Below are 22,561 nucleotides of genomic sequence, written 5' to 3' on the forward strand. Positions count from 1 at the left end.
CAAGCACATTTCATTTTGTGGGCCAAGTCCAGCCGATAGAGATAGGCCTTCAGGCTCTGGCAGTGTGGCAGCGTACATGACTTGAAAGTCCCCTGCTAAATAGGTAGCAAATGTAAGATAAAATATAACAAGCATTTGCTTAAATGGATAGTGGAGCTAGCAAAAAAAGCTGCAGTATCATCAAGGGACAAAAATATAAAGGAACCTGAATACCAGAGCTAAGGACATGAGCCACTGCCACAGCTGAGCTTCAGGCTCGGAGTTCAGTGCTCATCCAGGCAGAAGACTGTTTTCCACCTCTGCCTGGGAACAGTATCCATTCAGATCAGTTTGCTGTGTATGCTTCACAATAGCCATAGCCAGCATATTTATTTATAGCTGCTCCATGATCCTCAAAGTTTATTTCATTCATGCTTCTGTGGATACCAGTCTTCATGCAGAGTGAGGGGCTTGGCATGCTTACGTAGCTACTTAACCAGCTCATCAGATTAAACTGATGCTGTCTGTTCCCTCTGTGCTTACTGACTGGCACACGCATCACTTCAGCCACTTGAGATGCATGCTTAATAAAGAAGAGTAATTTGTGTTTGTTCCCAAACCTCATAATACTAGTTATACTTAGTTTTATAATTTCACATTTTACTTTAGTATTAAGAAAACAGATGAGTATGAAAAGAAAGAGTCCTGTTGTTTCTATGCAACCCAAGTTCAGGCTTTGGAAAGAATTTTTTAAATAGTGCACCAATGAAGACAAGAGGGAAACAGCTGTAAAAGATTGGGCTGGGGGAAGAATTTAAAAATCTAGAAGGGCCATCAGTCCATAACTTTATGAAGAGAATAGGGCCTTAGCCAATCTGGTGAAATGCTTTGTTCCTTGTTAAAGTAGAACAAGAATTTAAAGACACTCAGACACTTGTAAAGTAGTCTTGAGTCTAGAATCCCACAGGCACCTGCTTGCGCAACACTGGGTTCTCTACAAACTGCTCTTCACACAGTCTGGTGCTGCACACCAGAAGCTCAGCTCTAGTGACCAGCAATCTTTGCAGAGAGTATTTGTAGCCAAAATAAAAGTATTACAGCCTAACAATGAAGCACACAGGCTTTAGGGCAAGGCAGACCTGGTTTGGATTTTAAGTCTGCCGTTTGTCACGTGTCTTAGGTAAGTGATGGAACATCTCCAATCCTGTTTCCTCATCAGCACATAAGGATGATAATAATACTAACTTACTCCTGGAATTTTTGTGAAAATTAAATGAGCATTTGGGAAATACATGGCACTATGTCAGATACAGCATTAGTGCTCTATAAATAATAGCTGTTAGGATTCCATTGTTTGGCTTTTCTAAAACTTATACTTACTGCCTTGCTGTCTTTTAAGACCTATTGGGATGGCTTTTAGAACCTGACTCCATGGTTCTTTATGAATTTGTCTGCATTTATGATGTATAAGTTGGTGTGCTTTGTTTTAGCTTGCTAGGGCTGCCATACCAAAATGCCAAAGCCTGTGTGGCTTAAATAACAGAAGTTTATTTTATCACAGTTCTGGAGACCAGAAGTCCAAGATCAAGGTGTCAGCAGATTTGGTTTCTTTTGAGGCCTCTTACTTTGCCTCACCTTCCTGCTGTGCCTCACGTGATTATTTCTCTTTGAACACACATGCTCCTGTGTCTCTGTGTGCCCAAATTTCCTCTTCTCGTAAGAACACCAGTCAGATGGTATTAGGACCACCCTAATGGCATCATTTTAACTTGAATCACCTCTTTAAAGGACCTGTCTCCAAGTGCAATCACATTCTGAGGCACTGGGCTTCAACATGAATTTGGGAGTGACACAGTTCAGCCTATAACACTGCCCCAAATAAGTTATTTTCCACTGCATTTGAAAATAACCATTTTTTAGAATAATAATCTGAAAGTATGGTTGAGGACTTTTAAGATGTCTTCTAGCCATTGAAATACTATGACCTTTTAGGATTCTGCATGTATGACCTATGTAGCAAGTTCATTTATTGTACATAGAAAGTATTTTAAAGGTCTGGTTTAAGGCTTTATAAATTGATATTATTTATAAAACATGATTGCTGGTATTAGACTACAAATAGTTTTTAAGACACATTTTGTTGAAAAATATCTGTTTATGTCAGTCATTGAGCCAAGCAGTTGGGGAAGATTTATGTGTAAACCATAGGTATATATAAAATCAATACATTTATTAACTGAGCATCTGTTCAGGTAAAACACTAGGTCAAAGGTCAGGGGCAAACCTAGAGAGTTCTGTGCCTTCAAGAGGTATTGATCTGCTTGGGAAAATGCCAATGATGTCACCAAGTGAGCTCATTTAATTGCCAGTTAAGTGCTCAGTGTATGCAGTGAGGGCTGTGTGTTCCCAATTGCCTCTGAAGCCAAGTTAAGATTTTGAACTTGTGATGGTTAGCTACAATAATATTATGAGAGAGAATAGTGGCATAATCAGAAAAATTAACGCAGAGGAAAATCGCCGCAGCATTCAGGACAAATGGAGGGAGAACCATGAGAAAGTAGAGTAGTAAGAAAAGATGCCCTCAGAACGATTTGGCCGGGAGCAGTTGCCAAGACTCCCACTTGCCCCTGGTAGCAGACTAGGGCAGCGATGTGCCACCTCTTGGGAAGTTAAGTAGAACTTTGAAACCAGGGCCCATATATGTGATGGTGGCACTGTTGCCACAGTGACTGTGCATAGGATACCCAGGATTATAGAACACAGCAGTCAGGTGTACCACCAGATGCTCATGAGATATCCTCAACATAAGTAAAACACAAGAAAAACCTTCCCTTGCCAAAGGGAAGATGTCTCAATTCTTTACTTCCTCCCCACCCTTAAAGAATATTTTGCTTCCTGTTAAACAATGATAATGACCAATATGATTGAAATGTAACCTAAGAAAATTCCTTGTTTTTAATAAGAATCTTTTTTCTTTTAGGCCTCTTTTTCGTGGAAGTTCAGATGTTGATCAACTAGGAAAAATCCTGGAGTGAGTAATAACTGTGATTTTATTCGGTGTCCATAGCACTAAAACATTTCCAGTGGCTTTTCTCTGATAGCTGTATAATTTGTTTATCTCTTGTCTTTCCTACCCCAAGCTGCTGCTGCAGACAGTGTTACTCTGTGTGTGGTGAGTGGGACACGGTAGGCCTGCTCCTTTATGCAGAGCCCATCATGACATGTGACCTCACCGCTCTGCACTGGAAGCTTGTGTGTTGCTCCTGTGGATCTTTTTGCTGCTCCCATCCTCTGCTTGGCTGAGCTCCAGTTCTTTAGTTCAGATGTGCTGTCTGCTGGGGGTCATTTCAGATGCAGCCACCATCAGACTGGGGCGCATGGTGGCCTGGTGACCCATCCTTGCCCACTGGGCTTCCTGTCTCCACTGAGTACCCTTTAGACATCCAGGCTGGTTTTGCACTGTTGCGTTTTGTGTTCCTGGACAGTACGCTATACAGTCCAGTTTTCTTTGGAGCATTGAAATAGAAAATGAGAATCCTAGGTTCCAGTACTACATCTGTGGCTAAATAACTATGCAATCTTGAGAAAGTCATTCGAAACACCCTCTCAAGGGCCTGTCTACTGCCTGCCTGGTACATAATAAATGCTTTTAAAATGTTAGTGTTTATTAAAATTCATCATGAATTGTGTGACTTTCTTGTTCTTTTCCTTCTTCACCTGAGAAATGAAACTTTGGTTTAAATTCTTTTGAGGATCCTTTCTTGTGCTCAGATTCTTTGGCTCCAGTTGTCTGTTACATAGCTTCTTGATGATTTGCAGAGTTCCATTCATGTATCCGTGTTTGTGCATGTGAGGCTATGTATACTTTCATGTTTCTAGGATGTTAAGAAGGGGCTTTTCTTCTCATGAAGCATGCCATATGCCACCTTTTTGGGGTTTGTGCATTTGCCACACCCCTTCAAAAATTGGGGTGAAGTAGGAAGAAAGTGGGAGTTCTAAAGGCCAAAATAGCCCTGATCATTAGTCTATAACATTTTAGAGGAATCCTGGTGATTTTTATATTTGCAGTCTGTGAAACTGGTTAAAGTGCCCCTAAAAAAAAGAATTGTACTTGAACACTTTGCCCTCCTCCAGCATGACTGCTTCAAGCAGTTGGAATAGAATGGGGACTTGAGTTTGTTCTTTCAGTGCCCAGAAGCTGCTCCAGCAGACTTGTTAGCGCCAGTGCCACTGCCGAGACAGAGCCCAGCGGCTCTCAGGCCTGAGAAACATCAGCTGTTTTTGTTGTCTGGTTGCTTCCAAGGCCTAGGGCAGCTGGCACCCTGGCCTCCTACAGACCCCTCTGTAAGGTGAACAAATTCAGGACCAACACTATGGTACTCTCTGCTGCTGGATGTCAGGTTCTTTGAGTCAGTGATGAACTCCCATCTATTCTTCCCCATCGCTGTGGAATATATCTTGTGTGCATGCGATCTTGAAGAGGGAACTCTGAATATCAGACATAGCGGTGACCCTCTGTTGAAACGAAAAACAATAGTGACTGAAACCAGCTTGCCAGCTCCTGACGTGCGTCACCTGCTTTCCCCACTGACACCACTCGGCGTTCTGTCCACCTCCAGCCCCGGTGTCTGCAATCTCCTTAATGTTGCTAGTGCCCTTAGTGCACAAAGCCAGTGTGGTGGGCCAGAAGGAACCTTTGACGAGGGTGTTTGACTTGCTTCCAAGAGAAAGCCAATTCCACTTTCGGCAAAGGCCAGAGATCTGAGACTGCCAGCAGAAAAGAAGCCAGAAAGTTCTATATTTTTGTACCTTTAAATTTTTCTTCTTGTTTTCTGGCATAGTTTCATTGAAATAATTCTCTATTTTCTCTGAATGCACTCGTTACTTTGGCACAGAGAAAGGGACAGTGCTGCACCCTAGTGTCACTTTAGGTACTTAACAAATGATTTCAGTCCTCCGTCATCAGTGCCATTTATAGGTTTTATGCTCTGTCAGTCTTTCCAGTACAAATGTCAACTTTTAACGCTTATATTCAGCTGTCCAAATACTGAAATTTGATGCGAGCGCTTTTTAATGGACCTATCAGAAATTCATAACACTCATATATGGGCCCTAAAAACCCATACTGGATATGAAACTGAATTTTTTTTTTAAAGGAAAGCCATAATCACAATCTCTTAAGGGGAAAAATGGTTCTGTGTTGAGGAAGATTTATACTTTCAAAGAACAGCCAGCACTTTGAAAGTGAAACTGAATGTTTTTAGCCTCTGACATTTTAGAGCATTTTTGGGAGCAGAGTCATAGTTAAATGGAAACAAAATATTGGATTTGGATTAAGAACTGAGTTCACTCCAGATTCAGTGGCTGAACTCGCTTTCTGTGACTTTGGCAGTTCATGTCACTCCTTGTCCTCAGTTTCTTCATCTGTAAAATGGAAATGATAGTATCTGACCTACATATCACAGGAGGTCATTATGGGGATCAGAAGAGGGGATAGACTGAAAAACACTTTGAAAGGTTATTTATGTAAACAGTTATGTATATATTATATATCTATACAAGTACATCTGTATCATATACCACACATACATATACATATACATATGGAGATGCTCTATTTCTCTGGGGGCTTTTGGCATTTAGTTGCCCATATTGCCAAATTTAACTCAACATAAATATATTCAAAACTGTAAATCAAAAATGTTAAGTTATCACTCAGTGATTAGAATTGATTTCTAGGAGACTGGTGATAGTATGCAGGAATATTGATATAACAATCGCTAAAAAGCTAAAATTGAAAGAAATTTTTTTAAGTTCTTTAATAAGCATTCTTCTTTTCTTCCTCTGCCTGCCCTCTTCTATCCAAACATACACATTTACTTCCTTTAATAATTAATAGTAGTATTTTTGTTTTCTCCTTTTTACTCTTATTCTAGATCTTGCTATTAAACAAATTTGTATATTGCTCAAGTTGTCATTTCCATTCATTTGTTCCAGTAACTATGTCCAAGAGTCTGTCCATGTTTTACCTCAATAATGTGGCTTTCCCAGCGTGTCCAACAGAAGTAGGATTACAGTGTCTTTCCCCAGACACACAGTAACAGGTGCAGCCATGACACGGGTGTCTGCTCTTTCCGGGAGAGGCTTGTGACCTGGGCTCTGTTGAGGGAAGGGAAGGGAAACAGAGACCCAGAGACATTTACCACCACATCTTCCTGAAACCTGGAAATCCGTTCAGGAGAACACCCCTTCCTGGCCTAGTCCCAGGGAATGCTAGGGCTCTGTGTCCCCTGTGCCTGCCTCTCAGACTTGACCATCTTCCAGAATTTGGGGGGAAAATGGCTTGAGCCTAGAAGCTAATTTTTATGTTCACCTATGGGTTCTTTTGTAGTGTAATTGGACTCCCAGGAGAAGAGGACTGGCCTAGAGATGTGGCCCTTCCCAGGCAGGCTTTTCACTCAAAATCTCCTCAACCAATTGAGAAGTTTGTAACAGATATTGATGAACAAGGCAGAGACCTACTTCTGGTAAGTTCATGTGATGCAGAGCTGGTCTGCACTGTGCAGGTCAGAGACTTGCCCTCCTCCACACGGGGTGGTGGGCACAGCATCTGTTCAGCATCACATGCTACGGCCACACAGGGCAGAAGCCACTGCAGGTTCCATTTCCACACTGGTAGCAGCTTTTGTTTCATTTTGGTAATGGAATGTCTTCGGTTCCTATAGAAAGAGAAAGAGTGTGACCCATGCACTTTAATCTGCCATTTTGGGCATTCATTTGAATGCAGCCTTTAAAGCCTCTTGATTCATGTACACATATGCTCCTATGTACTGTGCACACATAAAATACCTCACTGAAAATTAAGGATTTCTGTCCCCTTTTTGAGATTCAAACTTGTAATACTTGGCCTTGTATGTAACTCCCTGTACTTGGAGGCCAGAACAAAAGCAGAGAAGTAACCTGTTGAAATACTCGATGTTTGGAGCTCAGTGAGTAATGAGTGTATCCTTTACCCATGGAATTAACAGCCTTTGATACCTAGCCCAGAAAGAGCTAGACCTGGAGGAGCTAGTGCTCCCATTCTGTCAATATATTCTGAAGTTCAAATATAGACAAAGAGTAGAAATGTTATGCTTCAGCTGTTTGTAGACACAGCCATTGATTGGCCTATTTTCAGAGCCATGGATTTTCCCAGTGACCTGCCGTAACTTCATCTTCACCTGATGGTGCCTCATTTTCTGATGCTTAGGCCAAGGTTTGTTCCACTGCCAAGTTACAGATACGGATAGCTATATTCCCTCCCATTGTTTTTTTCTAAGACAGTCACTAAGGACCTTGGCCCACATCCTTTGAAATAAATTAATTAGAAGGGAGAATGTTCACCTATACAAAGGCTTACTAGATGTATACATACTTGCTGGCTCACCTGCTATTTAGGAAAACTTCTGTGGTTTCAAATAACAGACATGAAATGGCATTATCTTAAGAAAGGGGTTTTGATGGAGTGTTTCACATGGTCTGAAAATGGAAAGCCACCCAGAGTGTAAGTGCTTTGTCTCTGCCCGGGTCATCACCTGCCCTTAGGAACTCCTTTACTCTACCCTGAATGCCTTTTCTCCATTTCATTACTTCTTTTTAGTCGTGCCATCTGCTGCCCTTAATTTTAGCTGGTCCCTTCACTCTCAAAACTTCAACATTTCCTAACATGCCCCATCAGTATTTCCTACTTCAGATTCCCACAAGGAACCTGGCTGCCATCCCTCACTTTTTGCCAAGCCATGATATGCTACCTAGGGCCAGGTCACAATCCTGGTCCAGTCCGGGCAGCTGTGCTGGGAGCAGGTATCAATCATGTGTTATAAAATACGGCCACCATAGGCTTCCCTTGTCAGCAGGAACTTTGAATGAAATATTCCTCTTAGTACAGAATTCTGGACAGAAACAGTCACAGCAATGAACTTTAGGGGTGAAGTGTCCTACTCCTTTAGCTAGCAGAACATCCAAAATATCTCCTAACTGCAACATCAGTAGGAATCACTCAGAAGAACTTAAAACATAAAGGTAACAGATAATGCCGTGTCCTCATTCAGGATCCCCTACTAGCAGTGGTGGCTTTCAAAGTCAGTGCACACACTAGTGCTAGGCTGGAGAAGTGGCAGGAGACAAAGAAAAAGGAATAAAGAAACTTACCAAAGAGATAAGGAAGAGGGTGGACAACAGACGTCCTCAAAGATGTGAAAAGGAGAAGGAGAGGAGTAAGAAGCAGAGCCAGTGACATCCAGCCTAAGGGAAACTTAAGCACAAAGCAGAATATCCACAAGGAAAGGTCCTGAGCTCAGGACCTCAAAGCACAAAAGCTTCTGAAAGCTCTCACTGTTCCGTGCTAGAGGCACACAAAGTAAAACCTAATACAGAAAGCAGGCCACTCGGTACAAGATGCACAGTCGAGACGTTGGCAGTACCTGTTGCGTCTATTGAAAATTACCAAGGAGGTAAAGTGAAAGGTATTTTAAAAAGTTGTTTTATTAGAGAAACAATTAACATTGAAATGTTTAGCACTTTGAGTTAACCCATTTCTACCTGAAAAAAGGTTGACTTTGTAATGAATGCCTCAGTCATTTATGAAAGGGTGTATACATTAACATTTATAAATGCTCTTAACATATATAATTCATGCATACTAATACAACAACCCAAGGGAGTAATTATTTTTAACAAACAAAACCTACACATCTTTATTAGTTTTGTCCCCTTCATCATGCATAACCTGAGAAGCTGAGTACTTATTCCAAACATGATGCTTTCACGGAAAAAAGTTTTAGCGGTCCTGCCATCTAACTGCTTTCAGAGCCTGAGATACATTTTTGGGGGTGTCCTTGTATTAGTCTGCTTTTGCTGCATACCAGCCAACCCAGAGAGTATGTCTCTAGCATATATGACAGTAAGCATTTCCTGCTCATGCTCAACAGATTGGCAGAGACAGCTCTGCTTCAGCCTGTTGGTCAAGTATAGGTCTTCTTCTCCCTGTGTTTCATTCTGGTGCCCAGGCCAGAGGGCCTTCAGATCCCTGGGGTGTATTTTTCTCATGGTGGAATATAGATATTCCCAGAAAGGCAAGCAGAAACACAGAATGCCCCTGAAGACTGAGGCTTGAGAGAGGAACCCTGCTACTTCTGTCCACATTGGTAAAAGCAAGTTACAAGGCCAAAGGCAACTTCAGTAGAGGAAAGAATACCCCTTCCATGGAGAGAAAGGGAGTATGTGCTGAAAAATGCTCCAATCCACTGTAGGATTCAGCTCTTGACTAAGTTGTAAATCCAAAGCTTATTTTATAAGTCAATTATTTGGCAAGTAAATCAGATTTTCTTACAAAAACAGTATTATTTCACAAGATTTTAAAATTAATTCTCAAGCCAGCCAATTGTTCTGCTGAAGTAGAGCAATAATAGAACTTTAGCCCCCTTTTCTAACAATATTTCTATAGGACTTAATGTATTAAGAAATGTATTGAAAGAGGTGTTTCAATGAGGGCCCTAGAGGATGCACAGTGCCCCCTCTTCCCCTGTGTGAAATAGCAATGCCCTGAAGATGCCTTTGTAGTAAAGTGTGTGATCTCACACACCTCCACATTAAGCTAAGGATTTCTCCTCCGCTGTCCACTCTTCCCATCTCTAAGCCATCAGTATAGCTGTAGAGACAGGGCTTCCTCCCAGACAGTCCTCTAGAGAGGACTATACAGAAATAGACATGTCTCTGTATCTTGAGTATATTCCCACAACTTTTTTTTCTTCATTCCTGTGTCCCAGGGATTAAACTGACTGCTTCCTTTTTTAATGCCACTGCCTAATTTTCTCCTTCTTGGACCCTGGGAAGTGAGAACTCAAGGACTTTGCCCCTGCTTTCCTATCCTTTGGGAATCAGCCCCTGTAAAGTTTTTCTCAAAATGTTAATAACTATTAGGGACAATAGAATCATTCTACAGACAAACTCCTTCCTCTGCTTGCCCTTTTGCTCTTTGATTTTCAGAAGACACTTTTGGGGAGGCCAGCCCCCATAAACTGGTAGGGAGCTCAGGATAAATAAGATTCCAGGGGACCCAAAAATTCACCTGATATTATATGTAGAATTATCTCTTTGTATGTGTTTCTCTAGGTCAGTAGCATTCAAGAGTATTAGAAGGGTCCCTAATCCAGTCAGGGCCTGACTAGGACTGTGAGCCCCTCAAGGGCAGAAGCCCAGGTTATATGGAAGAGGTTTGCATAACCGTGATAATGATAAGTCTTTAGATTCTATAGAGGACTGAAATTTGTAGACATTTAGAAAACCAACTCACTTCAGTGGCAGTGAAGAAGTGTATAACTGTGTAAGCACATTATTTAAATGGACATGTTCTGTGTCAATCAATTATTCTTTCTCTATCACAGAAGTGCTTGACATTTAATCCAACCAAAAGAATATCTGCCTACAGTGCCCTGTCTCACCCATACTTCCACGACCTGGAGAGGTTCAAGGAGAACCTGGATTCCCATCTGCCGCCCAGCCAAAACAGCTCTGAGATGAATACAGCCTGAAGTCCGAGCCGCTGCCTTGAGCTGGTCACCCAGAGAACAGCCTTGGTAGCTGACGGGTCCCCCTGAGTAAGCCCTGCAGAGCTTTCGAGGATCACTGGCTGGAGACCTTCTAGCTGCTGTCTTCTGGATGGGCTCTGCTTCTCCAAGGAAACCGCCTAGTTTACTGTTTTAAAATCAATGCAAGAGTGATTGCAGCTTTATGTTCATTCATTTGTTTATTTGTTTGTTTGTCTGTTTGTTTATTTCAAGAACCTGGGAAAAATTCCAGAAGAGAAGCTGCTGACCAATTGTGCTGCCATTTCATTTTTCTAACCTTGAATGCTGCCAGTGTAACGTGAGCAATCCAGGCACAGCTGAGTTATGATGTAATCCCTCTGCAGCTGGTGGAGCCTGATTTGGTACTTTTGAATGAGTGAGTGAGTGAGTGAGTGAGTGAGTGAGTGTGTGTGTGTGTGTGTGTGAGAGAGAGAGAGAGATTCTTGATCTCTTAAAGTGTTACTTCCTGTAAATGATTAGAATAATTGAATTCTAAAGATTCAGAGTGACCTATAAGTAATAGGCATCTGTTGACTGAAGGTGGTTCACCAGAAGGGGCTTCTCAAATTAGAAAGGTGAGCCTCTGTCCTCAAAATTTCTTTTCTGGCCAAAAGCAGTAAATCTGCTAGCAGTGAAAGGTTCACTATCCAGGTGAAGTTTTATACACTCAGCAAGAAGAAAATTCTAGTGTCATTTAAGAGAGCTGTTTCTTAAAGCACACATTATCTACTCTTCAAAAGCTGAATTTACACATTGTAAGTCAATTTTAAACTGTATAATATGCTTATTGTTTCTTATGAAAAATACCCTATACGCTTTTTCTTACTTTATATAGATTTAGGGAGTGTACCTCAAATAGGTAAAATTGTCAAAAAAAAATAGAGAAAGCCTTTATTTCCTGGTTTGAGATTTATTTCCTTATTGTTTTTTGTTATTTTGCTTTGTTTTTGATCTTAGGAATTTGTCAGAAACTGTTTCCTGCCCATGGAGAGTAGTTCTCTCCAACTAGAGACAGGAATGACATTTAGGTTTTCCCCACCTATTACACTGTACTTTTTCTACCATGCACTGCCTTGTTTGCAAACTATCCTCCTTATCTATCCCCAGGGCCTCCAACATATAATGCTGTCATTACATAACTAAGAGCAGATCGCTTAAGTTGTTCCTGTGCATCTCCTGCTTTTTTCTGTCAGTGAACCTTTCATAAATAGTTAGATTCAGATTGTAGCCTATGGCTCAAATTCTGCTATCCTAACAGGTTCCCCTACATCCTTGCTCTAGTGCGGTCTTCCTGCCTGGCAGTCACTGGTGTTACCTAGACAATGAGTAGAAGACTGGGTCTTCTCTATCACCAGCACACAGATGGCTTTAAACTGTTACTTAGTGTTTTGCATTTGTATAGAATATATTGTGAGTGTAGTATCTGAGGGAATGTCTTTAACTATTTTTAGAAATACATTTTTACTCTATAAAATTATCTTTTCTCCCTCCCCCAGGTTATGCTTGTTTCTAGTGCTGTGTGCACACTCCCACTTCCTGCAGAGCAAGCCTGACCTGGGCACTGTGAACAGTTTTACTTGTTCTCTTGCCATTTTCTCTACAATCCTTAATCTTCCATGTCATCTCTGCCTTATAAGTAATTAGTGCTCAGCCAGCTCTAGTAACCAGAAGACACAGAAATGAAGTATCTTTTGGGAAGTTTAGCTACCTTTGTTTCTGACTCATGTTTTAGTGCATGCAATAGTTAGACAATGTTTAGAGTTAGGGTTTTCAAAGAATGGACATGGCTTCCGTCAGTAGAAAATGATGTTTTATTCACTGTCAAGCCTTCCTAAATTCCTCCTAGCTTCATAGTCTATGTGGCTAGCTTGAACAAGAGAAAATTTAGGAGACCTTTCTCTTTGAAAGCTTTTTGGGTTGGGAATCATTCTTTTCTAATACATAAATGTTTCACATTGTTCTTGTTCAGTGACAGAAGAGCAGGAAAATTTTTCTATTTTAGCAAGATAAGAATGAGAAGATGGGCCATAAGAATGTTTTATACTTCTTCATTGTGACACTATTGGTTGTTTTGTCACCACTGTAAATGCTTGAGATATAATGAATCCAGAGCATTCATGGCAAGGTGTACTTACCGTCTCCCCTGGAAAAGTAACTTCTGCCTTTCTTTTGATCAGAGGTCAAAATACAAAGACATTTTTGCTCGGGCCAAGAAATCAAACTGTAAAACTCACTGCACTGATGCATCATGAGCTTTTTGGTTCATATCCATGGTTAGAGTGAACATAACCAGAGTTTTTGCTTCTGCAAAAGTTTTTCATAAGTTCTCTCGAGAAAAATGCAGCTGTTCTAAACTGGAATTTTTCCGCATTCTTAGAATTTTAAACAAATAGAAAGCTGAACTTTTATTTCTAGCATGTGCTTTTGGTTCATTTCACAGCAGTGTTTATAAAGAAAACTTAAAGCACAAACATTTTGGCATTAGATACTTGGCAAATTATGCTCTGAGAGGCAGAATGAGAGGCCATCTTGGCCTCTCTGAACTTGTTAAGAGTCTGTCCTAGCTCTTCCATCCCTGTGGTTCTTAACACTCGAATGATTACCCTCTTGTTTTCTGTCCTGTACATCCAGGGTCACCACTTCTGAAATCCAGATCCCACACAAGCACCTTTGCCATTATGGCACTTTGAAGCATATAGCAGAATTCAAACTTACTGAACAAAGCTTATTCTTCTGTGACATATGGTTTCAAACATCTTTGCCAAAAGCTAGGCAATGGTTAACTGAAAAGGTCATACTGCCACAGGGTTGTACTGAAGCAGCTCAGAGCAGTAAAAATATGGTGATGGATTTGAAGTCCCATTTGAATTTCTCGCTAAGATGATGCAAGAATGTGCCTGATAGTTTCTATACAATATTCTGTTCTGGTAGCCCAGGCACTACAGGAATTGATGTGCAGTGCACAGTTGTAAAACCCTATATTTAAAAAGAGTAAAGAGAAACCTGTCCATTTAAGGCATCATAAGCTATCATGTGGCCAATGGTAATAAGGTCCTAACCTTGTAACCTTAAAAACACAATTCCCAAGAGCTCATAAGAATGCTGTGCATTGGAGCCTCCCACTTTGTCTTTCCTTTGAAGTGGATGGGAACTCAAGGAGCAAAAAACTGGTTTTGAAAGAAAACTCCTGTATTCTCGTGATTTTCTCAGGAAACACAAATTATGAATGGCAGACTTTTCATTTAGCCCCAGGTGACTTACTAAAAATAATTCAAAATACTCACCTAAGAATAAAATCTCGGCCTTTTAGTTTTAAGTAAAAATGAAAATATCAGAATGCACAGGATTACTATCTTAAAGAAAGATTGTACCTTTTCATAGAGAAATTTATAGTTTGACTCCAGAATGTGATACTCTCCATCTGGATGAGAAAAAACTTAACTAGTACCAAATATTTTAAACCTTATATTATGTATTTAAATTGAGTTTTTAATTAGCTATAGCTGCTTCTCTTTAAAATTATGCCTATAAAAGTTAGTGATGGCAATTCTCATTCCTTTGTGGAAATTAAATCATGTAAGATTCCTAATAGCATAACATCATAAACATTAAAATTCTTCTCTCCAAAGAATTGCTTCTTTTAAGTGACAACTTGACTATTTTTATGATAAGCACATGAGAGAATGTCTCATTTTCCAAAAGCAAGCTTTGTTCCATAGTTGAGTCTAGGAAAAAATAATGTTAAAAGTTAATAAGTTACTGTAATTACTTGATTGTATTAATACAGAAACTATAGAATATTTACCTTGGAAAGAAAATATTGAAATATTACAAATTCTTAGCTATTGATAGGATTCAAAAGAATGCATGTGTTACATTATGACCCATAAAAGTGTCTTTATATTATAAAAATAAAGATGTTATATGATTTCTAAATCTTTAAAAAAAACAGTGGGCAATAGAGAAAACTGGAAAAAGTGAAAGTATTCAAAGAAGGATAGTTTCAAAGTTATATATATTTTATTAACAAATATATGCAGAATTTATGCAACTATTAACTTGATATGTCCAAAAACAAATTTTATGGAAAAGCTGGTCCAGGCAGTTACCATTGCAAAGGTTGAGCTGAGCAAACTAAACCATCAATATTCCTTCCTCACTTCATGGAAAAAGCAGCCACGTGAGGCTACACTTGTTGCACAAGTCTAGAGTGTGCACTGTATATAATAATAATAATAATATTTTAAAAGGCATGTGTTTCCTATGCCACCGAGATTTTTGAAAAAATAGTGAGACCCAAAACATTTATATGTGCATTCAATACACATTTAGATGTGTGATTAAGAAAACAATTACATGTTCCTTCTGCATAGTGGAAAAGCAGGTTGAGGCTACCAGAAATCTGTCAAGCAATGTGTATCCTCAGATAATTAGTAATAGTGTTTTACCCAAAAGCATTAGAAAATAGCGTTTTCATTTCCTATCAATACGATTTTCAACTCAATTTTGTTATATACCTATATCTCAAGCATTTCTAACTTGTACTTTCTCAGAAAATAAACCAAAAATATTCCTTTGGCCTTTTCTATATTCTGAACTTTGTAAACAACAGAAATGTAGAAGGAGGAGTCATCTGATTTTTGAAATGTTTTTTCTCAATTGTTTTTTTTAACAAAGTACAAATCAGCTTTCAAAATGTTTTATACTTCTTAGCATTCGCAGAGAGTTAATTTAGGTAAATGAATGAACTTCCATCAACATATTTATGTTTCCTTGGTACTGGTGCTCTGGCCTTGAAGAAGAAAACAAAAGCCACTTGAAAATAAATACAAGCTTTTTTCAAGCATCTATTTAAGTACTGTTACAGCATATTGAAGTTAATATGGTAGGAAAGGGAGGGGACTTTTGCTTGCAAACTTTTAAAATTCACTGTCCTAAAGAGATGGGCTTTCTTGTTTTATTCCAGTATATCCCACAAGGTGGCACTTTCATGGGGGAAAAAAATCTGAGCAAGGCTAAAGAAGTACTTCTGAAGACTTCATTCTGTTTTTCTGCACATATTCAACTCTTGCCTAGCACTTACTTGTCAAGATGATTAATAGTCTTCTTAACATTCTTTAATGTAGATCTATTTTGATTGTTTGCTAGGTTCTGAACAATTGTCTGCAAGTAAATTGTTCTTGAGGGTGGATAATATACCCATTTCCATCATTTAAGTGCCTAAAGAGAGCCTAGCCATTCATTTACTCAAAACATTTTTTGAGGTACCCAGTAACCTCACTTTTCTACACCTCACTAGGTGCAGAAGTTACAAAGGTAGATAGGTTTATTACTAAAAAAGCAGCATTCATCTGTTGAGTAGCATTGTTTTATCAGGAATCTAAAACTCCTCAATGGCTCCAGCCACCATACCCTCTCCCCTTCTCTCCCCCTTTCACATTCCTTACCATGGTGGCCTTCAAACATTAATAAAATTTTAAATCCTAATTTAAAAATCAGATGAACAAAATGAGTAATGCATCAGTAATTAAGCAGACAAAATGTTTTCCTAAAGAATTGCTATGCTGAAACAGAGCACTAAAATATTAAAAGATCTGATTTTTACATCTATATAATCAAAGGTGTAAATTCACAAGAAATTCTAATTCTTCAAAAATTTGTCTATGAACATAATACCTTAGGAGTATATCTACATAAGTCCTTAATTTTTCCACTTTCTCAGATCTTTGGCAACTTTACGTGCATACAAATCTCCATACAGCCTTAGGTTTTAATTCACAGGTCTGCTCAGAGACTCATTATCCCCCAGTTGATTTCAGTTAATTTCAGAAGTCATTTTCTTCAATAGTGTCACTGAAATTTAGGAAGAAGGAAATAATAGTATTTGTCAAAGAGTTTCCTTAGCACAGCATAACAGAGGGCAGCTTATTCCTTCTGAGTAGCCGTAACTTGATAGTGCCTGCTTAACGTTCCTTCAGAGTAGCGGGCAGGCAAGTCTCAGTGACTGTTACTGACTCAAAGTGCAGCACGCTAGGGGCTGTCACAGGCTCCTTGAGAAACCTCCAGCCGCATCCCTCTGCTTAAAATCCCGCTGAAGTAGATTCCAGTTTAAGCCCCTAAGTGGAAGGCCAAATTCAAACCTCGAGTTTGTGATTAGTTGGGCCACTCTGAACTCTATTTGCTCGGTTCAAAACTTTACTCCCACTTGAAAGCCTTCAGGGTGCGCGGCCCGGCCCCGCGCCCTTTGGCAGTAGAGTGGCAGTGGGGCTGGCTGGGGCCCGCCCGCCGCCCACCAGTTAGTGCCTGAAATGATGTACAGACCCGGCGGGATACTGTCCGAGGTCCATGTGCCCTGCTGCTGACTCAGAGGCATCTGTTCTGCAACCTTAGAAAGTAAAATGTCCCTGGAAGCAAACAGGTGCCTTCTGTGCATAAGTACAACACAGTTCTTTGAAAGTCCGGGTATAAAGAGATGCTGCTCTGCATGAAGCGTCTACCAGGCATCTCTCAAGCTCTAAGCTCACAGCTTTTTTTCTTTTTTAAGAGAAGATGTATAATTACAGGAGAGATTTTTTTATTTTTTTATTTTCTATCATTCTACATATATGATGGCAAAAATATGCCTGGAAAAGTTTTGTTTTGGAAATTTATTTTCTGCCTCATCCTCAGTTGGCTAAATCTCCTAACTCTTTAGTGTCTCATTTCTTCTTTCTCTGTTTTCTTTGTAAAGTAATGGAAGGAAATTTTCTCATGTGGTAGGGGATTTTCCTGTTCAGAGGAAATGTGTGTGTGAATTCTTTGGCCAAGCAAATAACCCCTTCTCTAGGAGTTTGGATTTTCAAATGGAGGTAAGATTTCTGAAAGGGGGCACATAACTACAGATTGCTCTAAAAAACCATGACTGTAGCACTAATCAGCAAGCATAAAACCACACAGTGATTTAATTTCTAATTCTCTGTGTTTTCTGGCCAAATTCTGTTGACCTGCTTAGCTTACAGTCTGAAGGTATAGCCTTTGTACCCTTACTTGAAAGTTTCTAATCTTAAGGTTTATGAAATGCAATAATATTTATTAACTAGCAATATTTCTGTGACCACCAGCAACTCTGAATTTGACCTTGAAGCCTCAGAAAATTGAAAACAGATCCCAGCAGTAATACATTTCTTGAACACGCCCTCTCAGGTGCATTATATATCTTCTCATTTTGGTCCTGTGTTTGCAACAATGTACATGTGAATATTATAGCTCCTCACTTATTCTGTATTCATTTATTTTTCTATGACCAGTAACAGGTATGTTAGCTAGTACATGGAGCGAATAGCATCAACTATTCATGGTGCCCTTGGATCAGCACTTAAGGAGGTGGGGAATTTCTATTTCAAGTTGTTCTACATTTGCATAAATTATTTCTATTATTATTCATGTATATTATTTATTTCTGAATCACACTAGTCCTGTGAAAGGGCAGCTGAAGGCAGGACACATTAGGATTTGCATTTAATGTTCATTATCATGGTCTTGATGAAGATAAGAAAATTAAAATTAGAATAAGCCCCCAGATAAGCTGCATGCATTTAACATGATCAGTAGAATTTAAGTCTATAGATGGAGTATATTTGTGTTTAGGTGTTTTTATCATTATGTAAAGGAATAAAAGCAAAGGACCTTATAGTTGTTCTTTTATAAAATGTGCATATGCTAGAGTGTGAAAATACAGTAAAAATTTAGAGATAGAAAAGCATCAGATACCGCCTTAATTTAGGATCTCTGCCAGATGGCCATCAGAGTAGATAGGATGCAGAGACAGGTGCCTGGGTGGTGCCTCCTCTTACCTGGCCTAGAGAAGAAGCTTCCCTCACACGATGTAGTGCCCATGTAGGTGTTGGGTACAGTAGTGGGAACAGGCAGGACCTTTGAAAGGAGAACAGTGGGAGTTTTCTATAAAAGCAGAACTCTGCTTGTGCCTTGAGGCTTCAAGAACGTGTCAGATGGAGAAGGTCAAGTTTCCATGCTTCAGGCAACTTGCTGTGTACAGAAGCAACCCAGTCTGGTTATAAAAACAAGGACTGCATGTACATTAGTCAATGATGGATTTGAACAATGACCAGTCCCAACACCTCAAAAGCTTGTTGCATTTCTGGTATCTTAAGTTTGATGTGAAGGTTGATCGGCAAGTGATTGGTATAGAAGAGCAGTACGTGTTAAGAAAAGAAAAGCACAGTATCAGTTCCTGTAGAGGGCAGGTTAGGAGAGGCTTTTATATAGTATTATCATTTCTGAGGTCTGTACAAGCACATTTGCATTCATTGTAAAATTATTCGTGTTGTTACAGTCCCATAGGCCTAGTTAAAACTTACTTCTAGGTTTCAACAAGGCTTTCACACCCAGTAAGCTTTCTTTTTTCATTTTTACTTTGTGAAGTAGAAACATCTTACTTTGAACATTTGACTTATTGGTTTCTGTGTGTGAAATCACAGTTCTGGAGATGTAGACATTGTGCATATGCATGTCAGATACTAATCTAAGCTGTGTGAACCAGCCCAGGATAACTAATGTCCCTCCATCCACAGCCTCCCTTCCTCCCTCCCACTAAAGCGCTCCTGCCCCCATGCTGGCCTGTCTGCATGGTGCTGCCATCCTCTGCCGCTCTTTGGGCAGCAAGGATATGATGAGAGGTGCTTTAGGCTGTTCAGGCTTGGCCACCACCCTTACTTGACCTTCAGCTGGCCACAGTCATTCCACAGAAGGTTCCTAGTGCTGGGCACAGAGTGTGCTCACAGCACCATCACAAATGCCTTCTAGCCTCTTTGTATGCATCTTGATTTTAAAACCAAGTCATTCTACAGAGCATTCAGTTTTGGCTGTGGTACAGAGAGAAAAACTAACCAAGACTATAAAGCACATTCCAGGCTGCTGTTTTCTGTCCATCTACAGGCTACATTTCTACTGTATTTCTTTATACTTGAAACTCATTCTGCTGTTGTAATATCAGGGTACAGACTTACAAGGGTGCATGTTCCTCAAAGGTGCAAAATTACTCTCATTCCATTTGCTCATGTTGCTACGAATGCTCTGTTTTGGTGCTCTGGGTTCAGCAAGTCAAAGAAGCAATATGGAAATTCACTGCCTGGAACAGTCTTACAAGAATGTCAGCAGGTGGCTTAGTGGTAGATATTGCTTCTGCTCCTTTCTCTGTATGCAAGATTGAGAGTTACCACACTAGCCCATCAGGTTTACCTGGGCGTCCTTCCTCACTGGGAACAGACCCTGTGCGTACCCCACATGCGAGTGCAGGGCAGGCCTCTGGAAGCAGGGGCCCTGCAGCCTATCCGGATGGTTAGCCTCAGGTGTAGAAAGGAGCAGATTGGGAAGGGCTCCTCTAGCGACCTTCCCTCCATTCCACACAGAAAGCTCTCTTGAGACAAAAAAAGAGAAAAAAATAAAGCCTATCTGTAAAGTGACCCTCTTCATAGCGCCCTGGGCTGAATGACCTTGCTTCCTTCCCTTTAGGTAGATGAAAATACAACACAGTTTATCTAGACTCTTCCCACTTGAAAAGGAAAATAAAAAAGTGTTTGTAGCGTGTAAAATGTGTAATCCAAGGACTACCAAAACTTACATTAAATACTCCATCACTAGCAATCTGTTTTAAAACGTAGTTCAAGTAAGGGATGCGTTGCGACCACAGGGTCTCTGAGGTCAGAGGCAGCGCCTTCCTCTAGGATATCTTTGGAAAGAAAGAACTGCCTGGGGTAACTGTTGCAAGGGCAAAGGTAACATGTCGGAGAACTCAGAGGGTTACAGCTCGATCATCCTTTGGAAACTGGATGTCTTACTGGGTGCTAGAATGCAAATTGAGGTATTTATTGTCAGATAATGGAAATCACTGTTTTTTAAGAATTGGTGTTGAAATATCACTGTCCATTTCCTTGTTTTCACTTATGCAAAAGCTAAATTGAAGTAAAAAGAAAATGGTTTGTATATTTGTCATACCTTTTGTATTTCTTACAATAAAATTATTGGTAGCAAATAGAAATAATAAAGAGCAATTTTAAACTGCATTCTTGGAGAATAATTACTATCTTACCTATTTCTGTTTTTACTTTAATATAAAATGAATATAATTGTGGTGAGTAAAGTACTGTGTAGTTAAATAGCAAGTTTTAGTAGAAAATGATTTAAACTTGTTTTAAGAGACTCCTTTTCAGGCTTCAAGTGTTTTGAAAGACTGAATAGCAGCATATTGAACTTGGAGCTTCAGTAAAAAATATTTAGTAAACTCTTTATTGATATTACTTAGTTGACTATGCTAAACACTGAAGACCCAAAAATGCATAAAGCATGGGCAGTCTTTACCAAAGCTTACAGACTGACGCTGTAAAGGTTTGTGTCACCAACTGCTGATGACCTGGAGATGAGCAAAGGTTTCACATCAGAAATGATGCTTGAATGGCTCAAAAACTGAAATCAGTGTTTGCCAGTCATACAAGAGAAGTACTTTGTGTGTGCAAAGACATGCAATTATGAAAGAGCAGAAAGGGAAGATTGGTGAGGCCATGCCTGGAGCAATGGCTTTCAAACATCTGGATGAAAATACAATCTAGCTGCATGATCTGGTGCACACACGCACATGGACACAAGTACACATAAATCAAAAACTTACATTTAACAAAATTAAGCTATGTGCCCACCTGTGTTCTCTTCTATATTATTATTCTCCACTCTCTGAAGGCACCAGTGGCAAACCACTAAGTTGATTCCACAACCCCAGCAATGGGCCATGACTTCCTCTTTGAAAACAGTTAGTAAAGGGGGCTCGGGTGAACAAGTCAGGGGGTGATGTCAAAACAGTTAAATATGCCTTAGGAGTTTGGAACCATTGAAGGATTTTGAAGAGGGAGACATTTCTCTTCATGTAGGCCCATTTTTGTTTGACCCCTTATGTGTACTAGAAGCCGATCCTGAGATACGGCAGGACAAACCACGTGTGTCACTGTCATGGCTGTCTGAAACATGTCCTGGTGTTTGTGTATGATATCAAATATTTTCAAATTAGCCCTCCAGAACTGCCTGAGAGCCCTCATTAAGACTTGCCTTAATTTTTTTTAACAGGCCCTAAGCTCCATTGAAACCTTTAAGATCACAAAATATCCAGGAGAAATAATACAGACAGTTGAGAATTTGACTGACCATTATTAAGAAGTTAAAAGTTTGTCAGTCATAAAGAGGTCAGTTGTAACTATACATGGTCCCACAAACCATAGGAGTCTCCAGCCAGGTTTGACTGGACCATTTTCTTCAAAGTGGTGTACCAAGAGATGCTCTAGTTAGTTACCTCTCATTATCTGTGCTACACGTACTCACAACCTCATTCCATTAAAAGCCCAGTAGACCTTTGCCACTGATGATGCCCTTCAGAGTGTCAGCCAGGTGACATCTGTTCTGAAGAGGTTCAGATGGCAGGAATGGGCCCCAAGAGATCATATTGTTCTGAAAATGCCACTTTTCCTTGATGGAGCAGAGCATCCCATGGGATGTGGGACCAAGTGGCTGGCTGTGCGTCAATCACTTACACATCTGGAACTGCAGCCTGTCAAGTCAGAGCAGCAGATGGCCACGTGGCTCCTCTCGGGCACAGGATCGTGAGGAGCCCAACTGTGGAGACAGAAGGAAACTGGCAGAGACTGAATCCAGGCAGCCTTCTGGCCTTTTCCCTGGGCTCTGAAGCCCCCATACCCTTATAATAAGGTCTGTCTCTAGCCATTGTTTTTCCTTGTAACTTATGTAATGCAAGTAAATTTCTATTAATCGCAACAAAAATCCTAATATAGCTCCATCCTCCCGTCAGCACTGCATCGTGGGGCCCCTGCTTGGCACTAATTTCAAGTTACTGAAAAGCTAAGCACAAGAATTGTGTCCTTATTAAAAAGTGTGCATAAGAGCATCAATAGTAAAGCCTGCACTTTTCAAATTGG

At 40.0% G+C, this 22,561-nt stretch overlaps 1 protein-coding gene across 7 annotated transcripts in view; it reads left to right on the forward strand.

The window, feature by feature from the left end:
• Positions 1–20,647, forward strand: part of CDK6 (cyclin dependent kinase 6) — a 227,322-nt gene extending 206,675 nt beyond the window's left edge. For 5 of the 7 annotated variants that reach the window (XM_073238835.1, XM_037019814.2, XM_037019815.2 and 2 more), the window contains 3 exons: positions 2,960–3,010; positions 6,371–6,506; positions 10,404–20,647. In XM_073238835.1, the coding sequence (XP_073094936.1) occupies positions 2,960–3,010; positions 6,371–6,506; positions 10,404–10,550 (334 nt within the window). In that variant the 3' untranslated portion in view covers positions 10,551–20,647. The other 2 variants (XM_073238837.1, XM_037019817.2) reach the window with 2 other exon arrangements.
• The last annotated feature ends 1,914 nt before the right edge of the window (positions 20,648–22,561 follow it).

Source organism: Manis javanica, chromosome 6 (assembly GCF_040802235.1).
Source record: "Manis javanica isolate MJ-LG chromosome 6, MJ_LKY, whole genome shotgun sequence".
In the NCBI taxonomy this organism is placed as follows: Eukaryota; Metazoa; Chordata; class Mammalia; order Pholidota; family Manidae; genus Manis; species Manis javanica.